Source organism: Monomorium pharaonis, chromosome 1 (genome assembly GCF_013373865.1).
Source record: "Monomorium pharaonis isolate MP-MQ-018 chromosome 1, ASM1337386v2, whole genome shotgun sequence".
Lineage (NCBI taxonomy): Eukaryota > Metazoa > Arthropoda > Insecta > Hymenoptera > Formicidae > Monomorium > Monomorium pharaonis.
The window spans coordinates 9,166,171-9,183,808 of NC_050467.1; the positions used below are offsets into that span (position 1 = coordinate 9,166,171).

A 17,638-nucleotide genomic window follows, 5' to 3' on the forward strand; every position below is an offset into this window, starting at 1 on the left:
AATATTAAAATATTTTTATATAATATTTATGTTTAAAATACAAATATATTTAATACTTACATATTTAATTTTTGTTTATGTTCTTACAATATGCTACATTTAAAACACGTTTATCTTCTTTTTATTCATCTTTTTATAAATACATGCATTATCTTATAAATAATTAATAACGAACAATTTAATATGCATAAATTAAAAATTAATGCATTGTATATCGCGTTTGTCCCTTGAATGCTCTCCAAAACATTATGAGAATTACACCAATTATAACGATGACACCAATTAAAATAACATGATGATTTATTGTGAATTCTATACTTTCAATTATATTTAACTTTATTATTCCAGCAACTTCATTATTTTGCCAACAACTAGTAAAATATACTTTTAGATTATTATTATTGTTCTTGTTATTATTATTATGATTATGTGTTTGATGATGAATTTAATTTACCTGTATATATTAGTGTCTTCAAACTTTAGAGATTTAAATACTATTTGCATTTGAGGATTAATATGAATTCTTCCTTTTGATTGGAATTTAATGTGAGATGGAATTATTGTTTTGTTATTAATTCGCCAAACAATTGGAATGTCCGGATTCAGATTTCTAAAGTCACATATTCTTGATTTCTTTATTTATTAATACAATGTAATTTGAACTTATGTTATTAGTTTTACCCTGGACAGATAAGTTTGAGCTTTTTATCACGTTTTTCATAAATTACACTACGTGCAACTGACGATAACTGCTGGGGCATTTCTTGAATCATCGAAAATATACCAGCACTGTTGTTTGCGCTTTCTAGAATATTGCCCTTTTTATCGCGTATCTCAAATATAATGTTTCTCTGACACTTTGTCTGTCGTAAAAATAATATTTATTATAATTATTCTTATTATTCATTTATTAAAGTTTTTGATCCATCTTTGCAACCATAGATTCTGATATTAAAAATTTATTTTGTGTTTTTCTTGTATATTGAAATAATTTCTTTGGATATTATTATTTAATACCTTTATACGGAAAAAGTTGCATTAACCCTTAAAGTACACTGTGGGTCAAAATGATCCGAAAAAAAATTGCGTTGTAATATCTCCCATAGAAACGTTGAAAATGGAACCTATTGCACCATCTCTTAGTAGTTTTCATAGACATAGTATATCTAGACCGAGCATTATGGAAGTGGAGGTAAAGTTCAGAGGAAAAGACTAGCATGCTTTGAGTCACAAAGAGTAAAGAATAACAGGAGGGAGTATTTGATTTTAACGATGGGGATGGATGTGCTATACACTGGAACCCCGCGTTAGCGTACTCCGCGTTAGCGGAAACTATCCCCTCCATATGCACTCGGCCCACATGAGTAGCGTGTGTGGGGATAGCAATGAGCAATGCAGTCGCGTATTTCACGGAGTGGGAGTGAAACCAAGCAATAGGACATAACCCCGCGTTAGCGGACCAAAGCCCCGAACAGTCCGCTAACGCGGGGTTCCAGTGTATATAAAAATAGGTACTCAAGATGGCCACATACATCATACACATCATAGGACGCGTTCAGCAGACGAAGCGGATCAGTGAGCGTTCAGTGATTCTCTAATATGATTGGTTCTTACTTTTAGTTCTTCATTGGACTTAGAAGTAGAAACCAATCATAGTAAAAAATTATTGAGCGCTTACTGATCCACTCCGTCTGCTGAACGCGTCCATACATACACACGCATATAACACATAAAAACACACTACAAAAAACATGCTAATGCACATGTCATAAAAGTGGGTAATTAAGGATGTATTGGACTGAAATTCAAAATGGTACAAAGTTGCTATAAAAATTTGTAAAATTGTTTTTTTAGTTTCCCTAATGTACTGCAAAAAATTGAAAACGCATCCACTAAACGGTTGCTGAGTTATAACTATTTTAATTTTTACTGGTTTTACATGGTATCCTTTTCTATCTTATGGAAAAAGATGATCTTGACGGATAAAACAGCTAAAAAAATATAGAAGAAATAGTACCAGTGTTTTGAATTTTTTTGTACATCTAGTATATGAATAGATGAAAATATCTACCAAGTTTCAATTGTCTTTACTACACCGTTTTAAAGAAATAAAATATAACTTGAGATAATTGTGCATTTTCACTGTCAAAAGTTTAAGCTCATAAGTGAAAAAAATCGTAAATACATGAAAAATACCTTTGTGAGAGTAAAAATAAGACTCCAACTATCGTTCAAGTTTCTTACATCTAGATTTACTATGCGTTAGGTGTAGATATTTAAGTATTTCAAATTTTATGCACTTTTGTCTAAGATTGTATGTCCGATACACCCTTAAGATGGCTGCTCGACTACATCCCAGGTAGCAAGCTGGTCACGTCAATTTGACGTCCCAAAATGGTCATTTACTGACTATTCTTGACGTCACGAAATGACGCCCTTATGACGTTAAAATGACGGTCGAATGTCACAAATTCCTGACGTCATGAAATGTACTGTATTTTGACGTCATAGAATGACGTGAACAATATGTTGTCAAAAAGATCTCTAAAAGATATCCTGTTTCTGAAAATAATAACATAAAGAGACTTCTAAAAGATAACATATAATGTCAGAATGTTAACCAATGCGTCGTTTTTTGAGAACAGAAAGATATCATGAAACTAATATCTAAAAGATTTCTTAAATCGGATATCTTTAAACTGCAACTAGAGATAAAAAAATAAAAACAAATTTCATTTTTTTTTTATTCTTATCAACAGTACATACTAAATTTGAGACAAATTTTTATTAATTAATTAAATTTAAATTATATTATTTTATTTTACTCTTACTTGTCGCTGGTATAGATTCTGAACCCGGGACCTTAGAATTACAAACCTTGTACTCTATCTGCTACGCCAGTTTGAATCATCGATATGGGTACTTGTTATTGTCTACATATACCTATATGTTATAAACTGTCGCAATTATATTATTTTTTATAAAAGCAATTAAATTTTGCAAAACATATTAAAAATAAATAGCATTAACTTATTTACTTATTAATTTCATTGTTAAATTTAACTTTTTCTATAACCTTTATAATTTGATGGAAATTGCGATCTATTTAGCACTAAGACTTTGAAGCGTTCAAATGGTTAATTTGACCATTTTGAAATTATTTCCAAGATATCTAAATGTTTTTTTAAAAAAGTTCTCTTAAAGTTGAATATAATATACTTATATAATATGCTTATGCTTTACGCCTTAAATCTCATTGTATAGACATCGCTTTAGACTAAAATACGTCTTAATGACGTCTTTATGTTCCGATTTTGGATGTGTGCTGTCTGGGAAAATAATCGTCAGATCATGACTGAAATATGACTTCGAAATGACGTCATCATGACGTTAATTTTAGGTCATGTAAAAAAATGGTCATTTTGACGATATATAACCAGATATGACCATTTTGGGACATCAAAATGACGTAGGCTTGCTACCTGGGATCCGTCCCTAGTAAATCGTACCCCCGTACCGATACGGCTCCTGGTATTACTTACTCTTTGTTGGATTATAGTGTTATCTCTCGTTCGCACATGCGTACGAGTGCAAAAGGTGCTTCTTTTTGACCTTCCATTCTTTTATTTTTATAATAATAAAAATTTTTAGGTAATAAAAAAACGTGCTGTCAATTTTTCGAAAAAATTAAACATTTGGTTGCTCAAATAATCTTTTTTGGAATATTGAGCAACCAAATGTTTGGTTGACACTATTGAGCGTATTTCTGTTTTAAAGTATATTGTTTGGAGATGTGGTTAAATTTTTGTTTAAAAATATTGAAAATTGAAACAGTTATCCAATCTCTTGTAAAAATATTTTTTGTATTTTTAATGGAATTTTGATTTTTTAACTATTGATTTTTTTTTTGAATGATTGGATCTTAATCTTGAATGTTTAAAAAATGTACCTAATTTTTTGCAGTCCAAAATAATTTACTTTCTCGTTGTCGTGGCATTGGGTCATTTTGACCCAGTATATATTTCATGTCTCAGGTAGTGTATACTTTCAGGGTTGTTAGCATTAGCTAAAATAAAATAATCTTGCAATAACAATTTTTTAATTATAGTAAAAATTATTTAAAAAAAATTTAATTTTTATTTATTAATACTATTAAATATAATAACCCAGATAGCCAAATGTCTTGATATTACAGTTATGTTGCCAATAATCGTGCAGTAACTAATTTAGACAAACTCAGAACAAGGTGAGACAGCATTATGTCTGTTAGTTTGAACTTGTATGAATTTTATTTTTAACAATGGCAAATTGATAGCAACATGTCAGCATTAATTTGTTATCAATCATTTGTTGTTGCTATATTGCAAACAATATAATGTATCATTATTGCTGACCGTTTCCTTTTTTAAATGTCCTCAACTGATTGCATGTATAAGTAATCATGTTGCTGAATTCATAATGTTTTATTTCGATGTCAACAAATGTATAGCAAATCTATAACAATACGTGCAATGCATTAGTTTGTTCAAAATGCTATATCACGCTTGGTTATCTGGGAACAGGATTATTTCCAATTAGACTGTTCTTGGTTAATGTTGTTAAAAATTTTCTCCAATCTTTTTATATAATATAGAAACTTGATCAAATTTTGAGAATAAATTTATGATTAATACTATGCGAGTTTCAAATAAATTAATCACAAAAAATACGAGAATTAAAATATATTTTTATAAAAGCAATAAAATTAAAAAAAAAATTTTTTTTAATTAAAGAAACAATCATTTTAATGTATTATTTTTATGTAAGAATGTTCATAAATTATAGAATTTTCTGTTAATATTTATTAATAAATATATAACAATATATTTTATTACTACTTTTTAATTTATTATAAACATTAATTTTTTTAGAGTAATATTTATCAATGTTATAAATTTTTTTACATATTGATTTTGATGATAAATAATTGCAGGGCTGTCATTCAATCACCTAAATCACTTTTTGTCACTTTTTTTACAAGTCATTAAAAAAGTCACTGTTTAAAATGAGTCACTATAGTCACTTTTTTCTAAGATAATACGAGATTTGTAAAATACACTATATTTAACAAAAAATAAAGAACATTTTTAAAACGTTCAAAATTGTACTATTTTCAGATTGTTGAAACTCGGCAAAAAATTATTGCAGACAAAAAAATTCAAGAAACATTTTACAGCTTAGATATAAGATTTAAGCAGTAAACTGATTTTTTAATATTTTGTTTGCGATAATTTTTTACTGTGTTTCAAATTTGAGAATATTTTGAGCGTTTTAAAAGTTTTGTACATTCAGATAACATCTTTTATTTTTGTTGTGTTTAAAGACTTTAAGTTTTTTTTATAATTTTATATTTAATAAGATGTATTTCTCCTTTCAATTATAAAACCGCTAGAGATGTACTTGTATTGTTTAAATTTCTGTTCTTTTTTAAATAAAACTTTTATTTTAATCCATGTTATGAAAAGTATTTTCTACTTGTTAAACTATCCAAAAATAGAATAATAAGAGTAATGCTCTTTTTACTTAAATGACTTTAATTATTTTAAAAATTAATTTAAAATATTTAGTTACTTTTTTATATCTAAAAAGTAACTTTTTGTTGCTTTTTTCTTAAAATTTAGTCATTTTTACTTTTTTTAGTTTAATAATTGGATGGCAGTCTTATAATCGAGATAAATTGGTAATTAAAGTTGCTGTAATAAGTGCGAAATCTAAATTATTTTGATACATGATTTTTCAATTCATAATCATATGAACGTTTTAGCTCAAGTTTTTGTTATCATTAATATTCTAATAAGCGTCAATTTTATCTGTTGGATTACTTCTTAAATGTATCTCAAGGAAGTCAGTTTGATATAATGTCAATAAAAAGGATATCCACACAATTCTAAGGTTGGAATAAAAGATTGTGTGCATTTTTAAAGTTTAATTTTAATAACAAATACATTCTTTTCATGAGAGTGTGGCAAAATGTGAAAACAACTTGTCTTAGAACAATAAAGATATATATTCTTTAATTAACTAACTAGCCAATTTTTTTATTCTTCATACAACGTTTCGACCTTATATTTAGGTCCTTTTCAAATAAATTATGTGAGCGGATTTATACAATAAAAAATTCAGACATCGCAAGTTCATGGTTCTGTTCCAACAGAGTCAATTTCTTGTGGAACTAAAAATCAATACACAGAAATCATATAATGCTTGAAAATTAATGTGGTAGTCTTGGTCTATTAAAAAAAAATTTAGTAATTTGTAGATCGTCAGTTTATGTTTAATATTCAGTGTAACGTTGACATTGCTAATTTATAGACACTGTATAATATCTCAGATTAAAAGATTTATCGAAAGGTAGTCCAGGCGAAAATAACAAAAAAGGGAAAATTTGAAACGAGCGCTTATAACAAAACACCTAAGTTCATGAAAAGTAAGAAAATTGTGCATTTAATTTTCCGTGATCCGAAATTAAAATACATTGTAACATTATAAATTCTAGTTAAAGATTAAAAATGATTAACCACATAATGAATAAACAGTTAAAATTATAATCGATGAAACCATAGTCACAACAATACAAGATTAAAAATTGTAATAATCTGGGAATAGACTCCTTATATATTCTTACGTTAATATACTGACTGATATTAAAAAAAAAATACTTTAATGTTTTTATTTTTAATAATATGGCGGAATTTCTTAGAAATTGAAGTAATAGACGAAATAGTGAACTATTATAAAACGATTTCTTACGACATTAATATTGTAAAATAATTTTAGTAACTTCATTTGTCAAGTTTTTATACTTTGTTCCGTTTTTATAAAAAGAATTTTTGTTATTAATATTAAACATTAATTAAGGATACACAGTACATTTTTATTTTACCCAGCCTTGGAACTATGGACATCATTTTTTAAAACTATTAGAACTGGTTTCCAAATATTATTAGTAAATATATAAATAATATAAATATTGTTAATTAATTTGGATAAAATGCAGAAGAAAAAATTCACAATTTTTTTCTTACAACTTAATATAATTGCATTGAAAGGTCTTAAAGTATTGCTTTATGCATACCTTGCAATATCGCTGTATAATTTCAGTGTTTTTATCTTTGATAATTGGAATTAATCGCACTTGTTCTGGAATAAGTCTTGACTTACATGGTAATTTGTTTTTAAATAATATTAACGCCATTCTTAATTGAACTTTTAAAGTTGTATTTATTGCTTCCATTTGCATTCGAATCCATTTGTTGGCTTAAATTAAAAAAAAATTTTACGGAAGTCTTGGCGAAGGAAAAAAGACTCGCTTTTATTTACCTTTTCCTTTATCTGGCTTCACACGTCGTAATTCATTCATCGTTGTACTTTCCTTAATGAAATATTCGTGCTCGAACATCTCTGAAAGAGAAACGGTACAGTAACCATATTGTAGCTTTATCCCAACCGCGTCACATGTGGAACAGAGACTCCACGTTGTCCAGGCGGTATAAACTTTCAAATTGTATTCCGGCATGTTTTCTACCAATGTCACTTGTGATGCGTAAAACGGTGTGTTCGGATCTCGTACATTCACTAATTCCGAATTACTGTCGATATCTAAGTAGTAAACTGATCCTATAGTATCTCCCACTTCACACCAATATATTCCTGCTTGTTCCAACTGATAGTGAATTATATTTTTAATTTATTTAGATTATCAATTAATATTATTGAAAAAATTACTTTTTAATAATATATTAAAAATATTTTTATATTATATAATATTAATATATTATTAATCTATGACAATACAAAAATAACAATAATAATAGTAGTAGTAATATTAGTGTAATATTAATATACAATTAATAAGTTTAATAATATTGTTATTATTGTTATTATAGTATTATTAATCTAAAGTAATAATAGTAACCTGCACATATAATACTATAATACTTTATACTATATCATTAATTAATATAAAACATAAAATTATCTTCAAAAATAATCTTTCATGCTTATACATTGTATACGCTATATTCTTTGAATCTACACCTTGACATTGTTTATGGTGATGTATTGATTATCCTGCGAATTACTGTTTGTATTCTGCAGCGAACTCTTAGAATTGATGTGTTTATTGTTGTTGCTACTGCTGCTGCTATTAAAATACCATTCTATTAGACCAGTCACATGCATCTCCATTGGCGAAATACAAATTTGACATTTTAAACTGTAAACCGATTTATTTAGGTTTTGTTGTAATTATGCATGATAAATTTTTATGACTATTTCCTTTGTTCTTAATGATCCTACGTTACGGATGTTTCCTCGAGAGCTACAAGCGCGGTCGGATAGATGATTCTCTCATGATTTACGTCAGCATAGACTTCTTCAAGGCACTTGTAATAGTTTAGCCACTGTTGTTTGTATAAATGTGTCAAAATTTTGTTAGTTCTTGGGTATTCGTATTTATCATCTTGTAGAAACATCTCGTCACCTTAGTATAATTACAATTAAGGTATTTGATTCTGAATAAAATTTATTAAATTTATTTGATAAGAAATAGGCATTGTAGCGTAAGATTATATAAATATATAATTGTGAATGTATAATTATTAAAAAATGTGTAAATTTATATTTATAAAAGTATATAAAATTTTATATTTTTAATTTTATATATATATATATATATATATATATATATATAATTAAGTGTAAATTATAAACATTAAAATAATTGTAAGTTATACTGAATAAGACTCAATTTATTTTATAAAAAATACATAATTATATATTTATATGATTTTTTATACTCTTTAAAGACATTTGCATTTGATATCTGTATATCTAATCACTTATACGCAATTAAAACAATTATACTTACTGTGTTTGTCATAAAACACTTTATTAATGTTTTTTCGTAATTCTTCATGCTTATTTAATGAATTTGGTCGTGACATAACTAAGAATATGTTGCCGAAGTAGATTATGATTGACGTCACACATATCTTTATCAGCATTATGTGTAGCACCGTAAGAAATATTTGCAATATAAAATAAAGGATCAATTTGCAAGTTTAATGTTTCAATTTTGTTTTCAATTTTTTCAAGTAAATATAAATATATTTTTTGCATAAAATTGGATGTGAATTGTCAAAGGATGTTAATAAAACGCTTGCTTTATAAAATTATGCGAAAAATTGTTATAGCGCAGATGAGAGCTATCAATGACAAGTACGTTAAGCTGCAATTTTTTTGTAAATAAAGAAAACTAGTGTTTATTCTCTTTCTATCGATTTTCGATGAAATGATTGTATTATCGAAAACATGCTTAAAGTTAACGTAGTTAAACTAATAACAAAAATGAGTGGCATCCAATTATTCATGTCGTTAATTGACCAATTTAAAATGAAATTTTTTGATTGGTTGGTTTAGCTAAAAAAAATAAACATTGATCGCCGTGAGTGAACTAACGCCAGCGACGAAAACATGATCCATGAAAAATAAAACGTCGACAACTTTTCTATTGTTTTGCAATAAAGTGGAGTAGGGGTAAACGCTAGTTTTTTTTGCTCATATGAAATTTCAGCTTTAGTGCCATCTGCCATGAACGACAAACGATCTTGAAAGAATCAAAAGATGCGAATAATATACAAAAATTTACAAAATATAAATTTTATGTTAACAATTTTATATTTATATAGCCTGTACAAAATATATATGCATCGTATACAAAATAAATCTGTTGAATTTGTATACACATACATGTTTAACTCTTAAAAGGTACACTGGGTTAGCGTAACCCGGATAAATTTTTGAAGTTGCGGCATTTTAAAGAATCTACTTTTAGTTTTTGGAAAATATCTCTTGTGTTATAACTTCTTTGAGTTTTTAGATAAAATAAATAATGTTAAAATATTTTTTTTCTTCAGCTTTCAAACTATTGATTGAAAAAAAAAAGTTAATTGATGCATTTGAATCAGAGATATACGTAAATAAAAACAGGGTTAGGGAAACTCATGTGTGCTTAAATCAAGAGTTTTTTGATGTGTGCTCTCTGAGATAAATCTATTATTATTTGTTCACAATATTGTTCACAGTTTGAACTACTTGAACCCCACAGTTTCGATCTACTTGGTTTTATTAAGGGAGAATAATAAGGTGACGGCACTAAAAAAAGGCCATATTTAAGATTTTTTTATTTACCCACATACATTGCAGAAATGTCGGAGTTAATGGGTTGAAAAGTACACACTTTGAACTTATTTTACGAATTTTTCTATTAAGAAATGTATTTTAAAGTATCACAGAGGTCGCTGTAACATGCTACATGGAAGAAGCACCTTACTGGTTATCACCAGAATTCGTCTAATAATGATTTTAAAATCAAAAGGAAAACATTGTTTTAACCTACATTAGTATGGTTTCAGTTAAGTGTATCCGATTTTTAAAAACCAAATTGTAAAAATGGCTCTTAAAAAATAGTTACAAAAATCAGATTCAAAATTCGTCTTTTCAGGGCCTAAAACATACTAAATATTAATATAAAATAATCTGTACGATTAATTGAAGAGAATTTTGTGTAGATTAAAGACACGTCTAAACAAAATTTTGATGTGATTTTAATGGGTGGAGAAATTGTGATAACCAGTTGAAAAAACTTAACTTGAAAACCTTAAGGGGATCCGGGAGTGACAGAGTTACCGACATTTTTTGGGGAACTTGGATTTTCGAATTGGAGTAATAGAATGCAAAATCCTTTTACAGGATTAAAGTACGCACAAAAATGAAGGGGGCGACGTACGATTTGTTCTGATAAATAAAAAAAAATTGTTATTTATTAGTCACCTAACGACAATATTTGCTTCATACAAAAAATCTATAGTTTATATGTATAAAATAATCACGTCGCCCCCTAGAAAAAACTCTCAGGAATAATATCGTGCAATTAGAAATAAGATTAGAATCCTAGAAAAAAAGATTCGCATTCCGCAAATTGGAAAATGAAAAAACGAAAATTTGGGTTATGTACACGTAAAAAGTCGATAAGTAGAGCAATATGAGAAAAATTTTTTTCGTTTTCAATATAAAATCCAATTTATAGATTAATATTAATATGTGTACTTTAATTCTGGAAAAGGATTTCTAAATCTATACAAGAAATACATATAAAATCTCATTAATGATGTGCACGAATGACTCTACCTTATCGACCTCGATCAAATTTCAAAGGCACTCCTGGATCCCCTTAATTTAATTTAATTTAACTTCTTATTTGTATGAATTTTATCATAATATTTTAGGACCATATTCTAAAAGACGTATACTTTCCAATTATATAAAAAAATACTATTTTGAGATAGTTTTACCTTGTTGTTTTCCTTTAAATAATGTTAAGTAAATTAATTAGAATCTATACATTTTAAATAAATATTAACGAATAACTAAACGAGATGTGAGCGAGGAGTGAGCAATTATATTAAAAGCATACTATATGAAATCAAAATTTGACATCAGAGCAATTAAAATAGAAAGATATATAAATATAAGAATAAATACAAATAATTAACTCAAGATGTAAAAGATGAAATAAAAGTCTTCTCATTTCGGTAAATTACAGCAAATTGCAATACTGATTCATATAAATTTAGAATTACATTAGAAATGCATTGACATTTTGTTCTTTATATATTAAAATTGAATACAATTTGAATTATGTTAATTAAAATCTTTATAATTTGTATAATTTTTCCTTTCCAGATACAAATGAATTTTTAATTAAGATAAATGCTGTTTCTTTACAATCTTTACATAATAGGAAATATTACGGACATTATAATATTAATTCCAAATCTGGTTATGTCACAGGAAAACAATAACATATCGGGCTATTCGAATCCGGAGTTGGATATGATAAGTAAAGACATTGCGGAACTCGTTCGCGAGAGACAGACCATGGAACAAGATATAGCGCAAAAAGAAGCCGACATTAAAATAAAGAATGGGGAAATTAAGAGTCTGCAAAGTGAATTGGATACGCTTGCAGCAACCCTAAAACAACTTGGAAATCAGAAGGGTGAGGCGCAGAAGAGATTGAATGACCTAAAAGCGCAGGTAAATAAAAGTTCGATAACGTATACCGAACTTGTTTATTGAATGTGCGCGGTGATACTGCTTTTTTAAAGGTATACAACTACATGCAGTACGTATATAGTATGTATAGGTGTTGATTATATACCCTTGTAGGATAATATCAGTTTTTTAATAGGTTTACAGTAATAATATATAGTATAATTAATAAATAAAATGTAAATTATATATTGCACTATGAACATGCTAAGACATTTCGTTGTATATGGATAATACATACAGACTACACATGCAAATAATATTCTTTTAAAATTTATCTTTAAAATTACCTTCAAATTTACAATTAATTGTTGGATAACATAAACATTGAAAAATTTTATTTCAAAAATTTAAAATAAATTTTACTAAAATGAATACAAATACAGTACTGAATACAAATAAAATTAATCGATTTTGTCCTCTAAAGCTGCGATATGATATTTTGTAGTTTTTGAGCTGTTGAATTTGATTCTAATTTTTTTAATATATAACATTTGTTATATATTATATATTATTTATAAATGTTATATATTATAACAATGTTATAACATTTAATATATAATAATTTAATTTTAATATATAACATACAGATTTTCGTTTATTATAAATACCATACTGTTGTAATATTTTGCATAGTATGTCCTGGTATATAATATTTTACTATTGACGTGTAAAATTTACAAAAAATATTTTTAAACATTATCTGCACTAGCCAAATAAAGTTTTTTCTATTACAATAATTTGTGTTTGCATATCGATTGATTGTTACTTAATATTTTATCTATGTTACATATAGTATACACTTTCATATATTATTCTTATAATATAATAGGTTCTTATATTTAATAGCTTTACATACTGATTTTAATACTTTTTTGATAAATTAAAAAATTTTAAAGTTAAAATAAAATTTACAATATCTCAAAAACTGAAAAAAAAAAAGTTTATTTTAAAGGCCAAAAATCATTCTGTTTTATCTTTTTTAAATTAAAATTATATATAGTAAAATATTTATTCATTTTAGTAAATTTTTTTTATGTTTCATAATTATTGCGATTTTTAGGGTAAATTTTGAAATAAAATTTTCTTTACGCAAATATAATAATGGTATTAGTAATAATATAACGTAACTAGTGATTAATTATAATCTATTATATATTATATTGTAATTGTAGACGTAGAACATATAGACTTCGCGTGTGGCTAGAATGCTGTACAATCTTTAGAAGAAGACAGCATGCTTTCATCATGAAAGTTTTATGGTGTATCTTTATCTGTCTATCAATACTTAGAGTAGGGCAAAAATTCACTATGGCAACGAATCAACGAAGGCTTCTTTTCCCCACTATGTGTTAGACAGAGAGGTGACTACTATGAACAGAGGCTCACTTTTTCTAAAGTTTGATCATGCGCAACAAAGGAAATCTAGAAAACGCGAAGTCTATATATTCTACATCTATGATTCTAATTTATTCTTATTATTTTCTTAATTATTTTTTATTTTTTAATACTGTGAATCTCAATGTGCTTATTTACTTTACATATGTAAGAGGATTTATTAACGCAATCAATTAATTATAGGCGGTAAATTTAATAAATGAAAGACAAGGGAAAGGGGGAAAAGAGAAAAAAGAAGTATAAAGTTTTACTAATTATTCATCTATTTATTTTTTTGTTTTTCTTTATGATTTTGTTTTATTATGTTTGACTTATAGAAGACTGAAGTAAATAGAGATTTGAGTGATGTCGAAGAGAAGATTCAAAGGGAACAGAAGAAGGTACATAAAAAGATGACGTTATTGCTTAAAGTCTTTATTTTTACACATTAAAGTGTTCGCGATACGAAATAACTCTGGGGTAAATTTTTTAATTTCTTTTTTTCTTTTCTTTTTTTAAGTAATACATTTTATTATATTTTTTCATGCTACGTGCGCGCACGTGTGTACGTTTATGTACGTACATACGTACAAGGTGTTCCACTTTAAATAGCTGAAAATATTTCTGAAATTGAACTAAATAGGTTTTCAAAAAAATTAATCCAAATTAAATAACTATTTGAAATACAAGCATGATTAAAATGAAAACCATTTATATGTTTTATTTACACTAAGTGATTTATCTCGTTCTGGGCATGAAAGAATGAAGATACATTTATCAAAAAATTAATAACTACAATAATAGGATTAAAATAAAAATATCAAATATAAAAAGATGAAAGAGTCGATCTATAATGGTCTTAGTGTCTAATAATAATTTTTGTGTACATTTTTAAAATTTTTAGTTTACATTGAATTGCGTGCTACATATTCGTCAGTCTTGAAACACAATTCTGAACAGGAATATATAATATCAAATTAAACAATTTAATAACCATCTTAGTCAGGATTCAAATTTGAATGTCAATTTTTATATTGCATTTAAAATACAAAAAATCTATAAAACTGTAATAATTTAAAAAAACTGATACTTTATGATATTTTAAATTTAATGTTTAAATGTACCAAAATAAAATCAATTTTTTTCATAGCTTAATATTTGTATAATATGTAGAATAACTAAAGAAATTATTGTGTAAAAAAACTTTCTTTTTAATTCTATTTTATTACAATTATATTTAAAAATAGCGACAACCTTTATACGATTTCGAAAAATCGATTTTGTTCAAAAATTAGATTACACAAATATGATTTGAATTGTGTTAAATAACACAATTATGATTACATAAATATGATTGAAATTATATTATTTGTTTCTCTTCAGACGATATAACTTTTGTCTGGAACATTTTCTGCCAGACTTAATTTTCGAGGTATTGGCTGAGCTATTTAAGATAGGACATTTTTATATGTATATACGCTCGCACGCATATATGTATGTATACAATATTGCTAGCATCGTATCCCAGCAAACACAGAATATAGCAGCAACATTACGGCGAATGTTATAACATTGTAGCAACATTACAACAATATTACAAAATTGCCGCAATGTTACTGCAATGTTCTGTATTTGCTGGAGTGTTACTGATAGATACATACATATCTGGTAGATAAATATATAAAATTTTTATATCAAAGTGAATTAAACCTATAATCTATTATATTTTACTTTGTACAAGCCGATAACTCAATATATTATTGGAGTTTTGTTGACATCCATGGTCTGTTACTTTCTTTCCTGTAATATATAAAGTAACTATATATACAGGGTGAGTCACTTAAAATGTTATAGATGTATATTTCGGAAACGAAGCATTTTAGAGCAAAATGTTTCAGACAAAAGTTGTGTTCAAAGAGAAGCATAATGTGGTACCATCGATTTAACCCCGAATAATCGCTTGAAGGTCATGTAAAGGTTACCTTTAATTTCTTAAATGGAAATCCTACTTTTTATTACATATTCTTGTAGCTTACTTTGAGAGCTTTTCAAAACATTATAATAAAGTGTCTTTTTGTTAGGTAGAGGTAAGACATCGAATTTGGAACTCCGCTTTGTTTTTGGACTATATTTCTTAAATAATGGTTAGAAAAACACTTTTAAAAATACTAATTTAAATTAGAAATTATCTTCCATCAAATAATATAGTAATTTTTATAATACTGTTTTGTATTTGTAGGAAATAATTATTGTTTTTGTAATACATGATTAAAAAGGGCATCTAACGAAATGGGCGCCTAATTTGAAACCTGTATACGATCGAAGTATTAATGTTACATTTTATTGATTTATAAATCTTATCTAAATTACATAGTTCTGTAGACTCTATGTTATTCCGTTAGGTTTGCCTAAAAAGCATATTTTTTAACAGGCACGCTTTTTTCGGCTTGTCCATTGTCTCTCGTGAAATCTCGTCTCGAAACATTTAGATTATTATACATATATGTGTTATATATTAAAATTACGATTACGGCCTAGCTATACTACGATCACGTAGTAACAGTAATTATTATTAGACCTCTGATCTCACGGAGTGTTTCAATTTACGCACACGACAACTTTATGTTTACACTACAAAATAAATATAAAAGAGAAAAGTAAAAGGAACAGTTTCAGGAAACTACAAACATGTGAAATGACGGTAATGTTATTAATAATACACTCGCTATTATTTAAACTGTGCGATTTGCAAGAGAAAATTGTGCAAATAAAACTCGCTTTTGACAAATTTGTTTTTAGCAGATTTTACATAGAAAAGGGCATGAATATATAAAATATTTTATTAAGCAGATTAGCGAACACCGATTTTGTCGTCGAAAGTCATCGTCAATCATAACAATTTCTACCAGCGTCTGACTCACATCGATATCGGTATAGGAGGAGACTGTGTGTAAAAAAACAGGAATGCGAAGTTTTTAATTGATCTTTTCAAAAAATATTGTCATAGTATGTACTAAATACTTAAGATTTATTAATATTGTTTATGCTGAACAAAACCTGTAAGAAAGAATAGGACAACTTACTGTAACGCATGTATATCAAAAAGTCTTTGTAAGTAACCAAACCACAATTTTTAACAAAACATAAACTTATCAACGGATATTCACTTTTAACATAATTGACATATTTTAGTTAAACTATTAAATCAACACTATTGACATTGGATCAAAGATGGATCATTCGGATTCCACTTTTTCGCGCCGGTTAACGCAGAAACAATAGGATTTTTTTATGTCGACTATGCGATTTAACATTGTTAATATATTGCGAAATGTTAGAAGCTATTTGTTAAATGCTCTCTGTAAAAAGTGTTGCGATGTAGTCGTTATTATATGTCTTTAGTGATATGTATTCAATTTTTACACACATGATATGAAAAATTGTTATGACATTTCAATTTATTGGAGAGGATTGTAATATAGACTGAGGATGACTTAGTAAAGTCGAAACGTTTCGTAAATTATTCTTTGTTGTTTACAATAAATCAGTATATGTAGCATTAGACCAAAAACTTGCTCGTCATTTACCTATATTCATGTACATATAAAATATGGGTTTTTCTTTAATTAACCAAGGGGATTATGTTTTTATCGGTATTCATACGATGTGATGTTTGTTTCCGAGAAATAAGGAGGTTCCAATTTAGGAAACTTCCAAATCCGGTGCCTTTCCTCTATTTTTCGAGTTATAAGGCCTGGATGTTATAATACATTTACTTAAAAAACGACTGTAAGCGCGTTGTGTCACAAAAACATTAATAAAAATGCCTGACGTTTGAACGTTGTTGTCAAGACTATTGCGCTGTTATTTATGTGTTTACTTTCTACATGTAAGAAACTTTTTAATAAATGACGAGCGACGATTAAAACTTTTTGTACGTTACTCAGATCAAGGTCATTGAAAGTGGTGAGGTCACCCTTATTGTGCATAATTACCATATTTTTTAATATTATCAAAATGAATGCTTTTGAAGGAGTTCAGCATGTTAATGATTTTAAGTGAATGTAGGAATAATTACAGAGTGGCTGAAATTATGTTTAATGAACGG

General features: G+C 27.1%; 2 protein-coding genes across 3 annotated transcripts in view; one reads left to right on the forward strand and one right to left on the reverse strand.

Annotated features, from left to right (window-relative positions):
- The window catches only part of LOC114254745 (epidermal growth factor receptor substrate 15-like 1), a 129,203-nt gene that overhangs the window by 43,255 nt on the left and 68,310 nt on the right, over positions 1-17,638 (forward strand). For both annotated transcript variants that reach the window (XM_036286121.1, XM_036286124.1), the window contains exon 8: positions 11,893-12,138. In XM_036286121.1, coding sequence (XP_036142014.1) covers positions 11,893-12,138 — 246 coding nt within the window. The remainder of the gene's footprint in view (positions 1-11,892; positions 12,139-17,638) is intronic.
- LOC105829170 lies at positions 5-10,692 on the reverse strand. Its single transcript, XM_036286180.1, has 8 exons — positions 8,909-10,692; positions 8,338-8,521; positions 8,077-8,254; positions 7,360-7,702; positions 7,115-7,179; positions 682-863; positions 455-610; positions 5-371 (listed from the first exon to the last, which is right to left on the reverse strand). Exons 1-8 carry the CDS (start codon positions 9,042-9,044, stop codon positions 200-202), a joined length of 1,416 nt encoding a protein of 471 aa, XP_036142073.1. The 5' UTR covers positions 9,045-10,692; the 3' UTR covers positions 5-199.